At 46.6% G+C, this 8,321-nt stretch overlaps 1 protein-coding gene across 2 annotated transcripts; it reads left to right on the forward strand.

Annotated features, from left to right (window-relative positions):
- The first annotated feature begins 1,616 nt into the window (after window positions 1-1,616).
- UBL5 (ubiquitin like 5) lies at window positions 1,617-3,185 on the forward strand. 2 transcript variants are annotated; one of them, XM_082837137.1, is made up of 5 exons: window positions 1,617-1,697; window positions 2,021-2,087; window positions 2,295-2,378; window positions 2,540-2,577; window positions 3,031-3,185. In XM_082837137.1, the coding sequence occupies exons 2-5, from the start codon at window positions 2,032-2,034 to the stop codon at window positions 3,072-3,074; spliced, it is 222 nt and encodes a 73-aa protein (XP_082693263.1). In that variant the 5' UTR covers window positions 1,617-1,697; window positions 2,021-2,031; the 3' UTR covers window positions 3,075-3,185. The 2 variants fall into 2 exon arrangements, with proteins under 2 accessions (XP_082693263.1, XP_082693264.1); XM_082837138.1 differs by having other exon boundaries at window positions 1,626-1,710; window positions 1,985-2,087.
- The last annotated feature ends 5,136 nt before the right edge of the window (window positions 3,186-8,321 follow it).

The following is an 8,321-nucleotide window of genomic DNA, read 5'->3' on the forward strand; positions in this document are numbered from 1 at the left end:
ACTACAATCCTAGGGTGGGGATTGCTCTCCCCATTCATAGATGAGGAAGATGAGAACCAGAGAGGGGAAGAGTTGAGATCACACAGCTTAATATTAAGGGGTTTTGACTCATCTGTCTGGATCCACAGCCTGTGTCTCCAATCTGAATAAGCTTTCCATTCAGATTCCCTGCCCTCTCAGGCCCACTCAGAGGGATTCTGCAGGGGTCGGAGAAATAACGGATCAAAGTCCTGAGGCAGGAAGGCCCCTGAGTCTAGTGCTTGAGGTGGGACTCCTTGGGCCAGTTCCCTAAGGCAGGACAGTCCCAACAGGGTCACAGAGCATCCTCCCTTTCCCCAGGAAAGCATCTCATGTCTTCCATCTAATCTCATATCCTAGATTGAGAAGGCGGATTGGGTGAATCAGAAGTGGTGGCCCCACGGCTTCCCTGGTGGCGCAGTGGTTGAGAATCTGCCTGCCAATGCAGGGGACAAGGGTTCGAGCCTTGGTCCGGGAAGATCCGACACGCCGCGGAGCAGCTAAGCCTGTGCGCCACAACTACTGAGCCTGCGCTCTAGAGCCCGCGAGCCACAACTACTGAGCCCATGTGCCACAACTACTGAAGCCCGTGCACCTAGAGCCCCCGTGCTCCGCAACAAGAGGAGCCACCACAATGAGAAGCCCACGCACCGCAATGAAGAGTAGCCCCTGCTCGGGGCAACTAGAGAAAGCCCACGCGCAGCAACGAAGACCCAACGCAGCCAAAAATAAATAAAAAAAAAAAAAAAAAAAAGAAGTGGTGGCCCCTTTTCAGAGTGAATCCTTTTAGGCTCACCAAACTAGGAGAATCCTGTCTGCTGAGAAGGAACAGTTCAAGAGTCAGTTCCATTGACAGGTTGGACTTAGGGAGGGGTGTTCTCTGTCCCACCAGCTCTGGGGAACCAGACCAGTTCAGGGGCTGCTTTGGCGCTGAAAGGCAAGGTTGGGAACTGGTACACAGTGCCCCCTGTAGGGCGGGAGCGACCTTCCTTGAAGATACAGACCTGGGAGATTTTGCAGTTGCAGGTAGGCGTGCAACGTGAACTCCATTCTGGTAAGTGCTGGTATCCAGGCCAGGATCTGGAGGCTCCTTCACTTATTGACTGCAGTCTGCACCCAAGATGTCCCTGGGGGCAGGCGAGATAAGCAGAGGGAAGGGGTGAGCAAAACGCTTCCGAGGCCCAGCCCTGAATGAAGGCAGGGGGGCGGACGGGATGCCCGCAGGACTTGACCCAGGCTCCCCAAAGCCCTAAAGCTGCAGTTAGAGGCTCCGTCAGGCTCAGGAACGAGAGGTCATCCCCGCCCACCGAGATGCCACACCAGACGGCGTCTCGGCACAGCGAAAAGCCTTCAACTAACTGCATCCAAACGGCTGGGTGCCGCTTCACGACCTCTGACTCTCCACGCCCCTGCCCCGCCCGGACCCTCATTCGGCTCCACGCTCCGTCCACATGTGTCCCTCTACTCAGGATCGGGACCCCAAAGCTGCTCCTGGGAACCGCAAGCCCACTTCCGGCCCGGGGCTGCGAACTCCGCGGAGTGTTGACGGGCACTGGGAGGAGCGGAGGGAGGAGCTTTCGGCTGCGCACTTCCGCTTCCGGTTCTTAGCGTCAGCGCTAGTCGGGGCTCTGCCTTCGAGCGAGCTTGGTGTGGCGTCAGCTGGTGCCAGGAGATTCAAGGTGAGGTGGCCAGGTGGAGGAGGCCCGGAGTAGCGGAAAGTTGATGGGACCCGGCCATCGAGGATCCGCCCGCCTGCGAGAGGCGAGGCTCGGCCTTCAGGCTACCTGAAATGGAACTGGGCCGGGCCGGGGGGGTGGGACGCGCGGCTGCGTGGGGTCCGCGGTCGCCGTGGGGTCCGAGGTCCTGGGACTTGGGGCCCAGGAAGACTGCGTTCTGGGGGATTGAGGGGGGCGTGAACATTAAGTCTCAATAACCGGGTGCCTTGGGGCCTGAGGGACCCCTGAAGTCCTGATTCTTTTGCCTCTATCCCCGCCCTGTGTAGCTCCAGCCAGGATGATCGAGGTTGTTTGCAACGACCGTCTGGGGAAGAAGGTCCGCGTTAAATGCAAGTATCCACTGGCGACCGAGAGGCGGTGGCTTCCGGAGGGTGCTTGACATGAATGAGGCAGGCAACTCAGTCTATGTTGTAGGGTGATTTTAGTTAAACCCGGGGGCAGGGGTGGGAATGGGGTCCTGGCAGAGTGCATTCACTACTGGAAATGTCCTCGTCGCGTTCTATCTCCCCCTTCCATTTTCCTTAATTCCTCTGCGCCCAGTACTGATGACACCATCGGGGACCTTAAGAAGCTGATTGCGGCCCAAACTGGCACCCGTTGGAACAAGATCGTATTGAAGAAGTGGTGAGTACAGGGGTAGAGCTGGGGGCTGGACAGGAGCAGGCCAGAAGTTTTTGGTTGGGGGAGGGCTGCAGCCAGCCCTTTGCTTAGACAGAACTTCCTCAGCTTGCCTCCAGGCTGAAGGGCCTCCTTAGGCTTTTTCCTGAAAAGTTTTTATCCCGCAGGTACACGATTTTTAAGGACCACGTATCTCTGGGGGACTGTATCCTTTGACTTCTTGAGGAAGGGTCTCCATACCCGGACTTGGTTCTCTTTGTTCAATACTGGAGTCTATATGAGATTATGCACATAATGTGTTTAAGTTAATATGTGGCACATGCTAAGTATTTAGAAAATGGGAGCCATGTAATTATTTTGTTGGGGGAGGAGGGTGGTTGGTGAAATGTTTGGATTTGACTTGGCTTGTAAGACTTTGACACTTTTCAGTCAAAGTATTTATTACTGAGCTCCACTTGAGTTGGGTACGGGAGGTCAGAGTGGAGGGAGACTCGGGCATGTTTGTTGTGCAAAAGGAACATGAACTTTTTTAAAAGTTTGGATTCTTTTCAAATTAAAATGATCCAAACTAAAATGTGGCCACCCTGACCCAACTGTGACAGATGGGAGGGGTGGGGATGGAGCCCACAGTGAGGATTCCTTAACACCTGTACTTCAGATGAAATCCACGATGGGATGAACCTGGAGCTTTATTACCAATAGGGCAGAATTCCTTCTCCCTGTCCTTCTCTCTTCTCCCACCCTCGCCCCCCACACTAATATGGATGCTTGTGTTTGAAAACTCATGTTAATAAAAACTTAGAGGCTGCTTCATTCACTGTTGTCATCTTTGAGTGAGGGCTATCTCTTGAAGAGAGGGTTGGCATCTGGTCGTCACTATATTCTCAGTACCCAGCTGCTCAATAAGAGTTCAAGATTGGATCAATAGGGAGCCAGTAGACTGGGAGCCTGAATGGAAGACCAGAGCTCTGGGGCTAGCCATGTGTCTCTGAAGGTCAAGAGATCCTGGGATTATTGTCACCCTAATAGACCAAGGAACCTCTGGGTAAGGACAGTAGATGTAGTAGTTAGGAATACAGGTTTAGATTCAGAGAGACTGTGGGTGGAATCCCAGCTCTGCCACCAACTGTGACCCTGGGCAAGTTACTTAATCTCCCTTAACCTTCATTTCCTTATCCAAACTGGAACCGACAGTGTTTACTTCAGTGGTGTGTTGTGGAGATGAGATAAAGCATGATTAAGCAGCCACAGTTCTTAGCGCTTATGAAATCCTTGTGGACAGAGTGAAACAGTGTGGCATAGGCTATAAGAAGAACCCAGCCTCAACAGTCAGACCAACTGGGTTTGAATTTTGATCATTAGCAGTGGAATTTGGAGGAGTCAGACTCTCTGATCCTCAGTTTCTTCCTCTAAAAGGGGGAACCATGATGACAATCACATTTCCATGAGATAATGATGAGATAATGGATAATGATGAGATAATGGAGTTAAAACAGCAGGATGGGGCTTCCCTGGTGGCACAGTGGTTGAGAGTCCGCCTGCCGATGCAGGGGACACAGGTTCCTGCCCCGGTCTGGGAAGATCCCACATGCCACGGAGCGGCTGGGCCCGTGAGCCATGGCCGCTGAGCCTGCGCGTCCGGAGCCTGTGCTCCGCAACGGGAGAGACCACGACAGTGAGAGGCCCACGTACCAAAAAAACCAGCAGGATGCCTGGCATTATGAGCTGTCTCCTGCCTTCTTCCCTCAGGTTTGAGTAGACAGGACCCCAAACACTCCATTTCTGTTCCCCTGGCCACAGATCCTGGGGTCAGCCTTGGCCCTGTCCTTTCCCAGAGCCACATTCTGGAGCTGCTTTGAGAGTTTCACCTAGAACCTTGCTCCATCCCTTCTCCCCTCTCTGTGTATTGACTTGGCTGATCCTCCTCGGGACATAACCATGTTCAAGTCTAGCCCACTGCCCCACCCAGGCTCCTGCCTGCCTTTTGCCACCAAGCTTCTTGGGATGCAGACCTGCGGCTGCCTGGGGTGATGGTCTCACCTTGGTCTCCATTGGCCACCTCCCTACCTGCTCCCTTGGCTTCCCTCCTGTCCCTAGGACTCCACTTCCTCCTGACAAGTTAGAAATCTGTTTTCTGGTAACCCTGCTCTTATAGGTCAGTATCCTCCTTACCTGTCTGCTTAAAAAACAAACCCCCCCAATTTTTTTTTTTTTTAATTTCATGACAACCTTGACAAGGTGAGTCCTTGTTTTCAAATCAGCATAGAAAAGTACAGGCCAAAAATAAGACCCCACTCCTGGCCCCATTCTCTCTCCTGAGGTCAGGCCTTTTTCAGTGCATTTATATAAACTTCAGTTTTATTTTTAAAAAGACTGTGCCAATAACTACTTGTAAAAAAAATCCAAATGTTTTGTGAAAAACTTGTTTCTTATTTTTATAATATCCCCACCGACAGTGGCAATAATTAACATTTGAGTGAATCCAGAAGTTTTCTGAAATACAACCTATAGTTTTTATACAGTTGGAGTAATTATATATTATGTAATATTTGCATACCATTCAGCGGTTTGCTTTTTTATGCTTCTTTCTATATAAATTATCTGTTTCATTCTTTTTCATTAGTATTTTTATTGATTTTTGTTTGCTTTTTTTTTTTTTTACATCAAAGGGCAGTATGCAGGGATTTTTGTGGTGATGGCTGGAACTGTAGTGGTGGATGCAGGACTCAGCATTTGCCAACCAGGACATAGAAAGATGGAATGCAGGCTGTCAAACAAATCTGCCTGTATTACAAATGAATCACATGTCCCCACCAAAGGGTTAGGGGAGAAAGGAGCTGACCTAAATAACCTTGAAAAAGTAATTTGATTTAATACTGTAAGGATAAAGAAAAAAGAATTATACACAAACACTGTACTTTAGTTGGTAACTATGTTCCTTACAGTGGTATAACTTAGTAAATCTGAAACTAGTTTTGTACCTGTATACGCACACAGGGTTGGATAATATATTGTATATAATTAGAGCCAGGTTTCTTGCTGCTGTAGAAAGAAGTTACAAATCAAACTAGGAGAGGGTACAGTGGAAGGGGGTGGGTAGAATGAACCCTGTGGGGCTGGATTAGAGTTGGGAGTTATCAGTGTGGACTCATGGTTTTTGTTTAATATGTTTACAGACACATGTAGAAATACAGACATGTGCATATATCCATATATTTCCTTTACCCACTTAGAGGGACCAGAAGCCATGACACCCAAGTATCAGTGAGCACACCCAGCAGCCAGATCTTGCTTTCTAAATAATATTCTCCAATAAAAGGAACCAGGGCTTCTGGGAGAAGTAGTTTCGGGTGGGGGTGGGGGGGAGGAGAAGTAATTGATTCCAGAGCTAGGGCAGGGAAAATATAAGCTGAGCCCATATTTTCCTGCTCTTATAGGTCAGTATCCTCCTTACCTGTCTGCTTAAAAAACAACCCCCCAAAATTTGTGTACCAGAAGGTAAGAAGTACTCAAATAAAAAGGATGGAAGCATGTTGAAAGGGCACAGAGGCCAACCTGTGAAAAAGCTCTCAGTGGCCAAATTTGGAACAACTTGAGCAACAAAATAACGATAGTATTGGATTATAACCAAAAGAATTAAATGGCCTTGAGCCCATGCTCATATAAATAAATAACTGAATATGTAAATGAGTGGGGGAGAAGGGACAACTCTTCATTACAAAAGGATTTCAGTTAGTTGTAGAAGGAAAGAGAGAAATAAGAAATCACCCACCCTTGCATCACCGTAGTAATAATTGCTGTAGGCAAGATGCATTAATAGATGCTAAAACTGGTGGGCAAAAGTTTAAGCAGAAGTAGGATATTTGCACAGTCTCAAAAGTATCTCTCCCAAAAGTAGTTACTCATTACAAAGGGGAAAATAGTTCAGATACTGCCCTAACCAAGTGATCAAAAACGTCACAACTGAGAGGCAGCTTCTCAGATGGCCCCTAATGATCTCGTGTACTCATACCCTTGTGTGATCCTCTCCTCTTGAGTATAGGGTAGATCTAACTTCTGACAAACAGAATATGGCATAAGTGGTGGTATATCACATCTGAGATTGGGTTGTGAAGAGACTGGTTTCTATCTTGCTTGCTCTCTTGCTCATTGATGAAAGCCAGATGCCATGTGAGCTGCCTTACTGGCCCCCAGCCAGTAGCCGGTGAAGAACTTGTGGTCCTCAGTCCAGTATCCTGTTAGCAACTGAATCGTGCTAGCAACCATAGGAGGGAACTTGGAAGCAGATCCTATCCAGTTAAGCCTTCAGATAAGACCACAGACACCCTTGCTGACACCAGCTAAACTGTACTGGAAACTGAGATGGCAAATGTTAATCCACTAAATTGCGGGGTAATTTGTTATGCAGCAGTTGAAACCCTAATACTACCAGTAATACATTGCAACATCATTGATCACCCAGTATGATGCACTGAGAAGGGCATATCATCTCTGTGGTATCCCTCCCAATAATGCATAACCTCAGTCTAATCATGAGGAAATACCAGGCAAACCCCATCATGACCAAACATCAGAATGAGAGACATTCTACTCTACAAAAGTATCAAGAGCATGAAAGACAAGGAAAGACCTAGAAATTGACATATATTGGAGGAGACTAAGGAGACATGACAGTGTAGATCCTGGAACGTAAAAAGGATATTGGTGGGAAAACTGGGGAAATTCTTTTAAAGTCTAGTTTAGTTAATAGTATTGTACCAATGTTGATTTCTTAGTTTTGATCATTATTCTGTGGCAGAATTTCTCAAGTTTTGGCACTGTTGACATTTTGGGTGGATAATTCTTTGTGCATTGTAGGATGTTCAGTAACATACTCAGCCTCTACCCACTAAATGCGAGTAGCATCTCCTTTCTTCCATTTATGACAATCAAAAATGTCTTAAAACATTGCCAAATGTCCCTTGGGGAGCAAAATCACCCCTAGTTGAGAGCCTCTGTTCTATTATGTAAGATGCTAATATAAGGGAAGGCTGGGTGAAGGACATTGAAAACTATACTACTTTTGCAGCTCTGCCCTAAGTCTAAAATTATCTTTTAAAAAGTATTGTTACTACTGTGCTCATATATGCTTGTAAAAAAGAATCAAAATGTTATGTTAGAACTTAAGTTCCCATTTCTTCCTTCACCTGAATCACCAGTGTTAGTCATTAACATATTTGAATAAATCCAGAAATTTTCTGTGATATAAAACTAGTTTTTACACAATTGAGATAATTGCACATACTCTAATAATACACATAATTAAATTATTTTTTGTTGATTTTTCTTTGGTTTTGTTATGCTTTCATACGTACTATAATTGCCACACTGTACTGTGACTTGCTTTTTTTTTTCACCCAGCAACACATATCCTTGCTATGGACCAGACATTGTTTTTGAGTGCTTTACATAGATTAACTCATTTAACCTTTACATCAAAGGTATTTATGAGATATGTATTTTTCTTACCCTCATTTTGCAGATGGAGAAGCTGAAGTGCACAAGTTAAGTAATTTGTTCAAGGTCATAGCAAATGGTAGAGCCAGGCTTTGAATCTAAAGCAATCTGGCTCCTGAGTGCTCTTAACCTTCAATTCCCATCCTGCCTCTATAATTTGTCATAGACATGTTTCCCTGTGTTTCATGTCATTACACCTCATTCTTTTTAACGGTTATGTAAGGGCCTGTGCTATAGATGAACTGTAGTTGAACTCTTCCCTGTTGGTGTCTTGACTCCCATGTCTATCTCCAGCCCTAGGTCTCCAACCACCTCCTCAGTGTCCCACGAGTGCCACAGACTTAATTTTAAATTGACTCATTCAACTATACTTAAATAAAAAATAAATTAAAAAAATAAATTGACTCAAACTGAGCTCATCATCCTTCCATCCGCGCCTCCCATCTGAATGGC

Source organism: Leucopleurus acutus (genome assembly GCF_964270905.1).
Source record: "Leucopleurus acutus genome assembly, chromosome: 3".
NCBI classification, from domain to species: domain Eukaryota; kingdom Metazoa; phylum Chordata; class Mammalia; order Artiodactyla; family Delphinidae; genus Leucopleurus; species Leucopleurus acutus.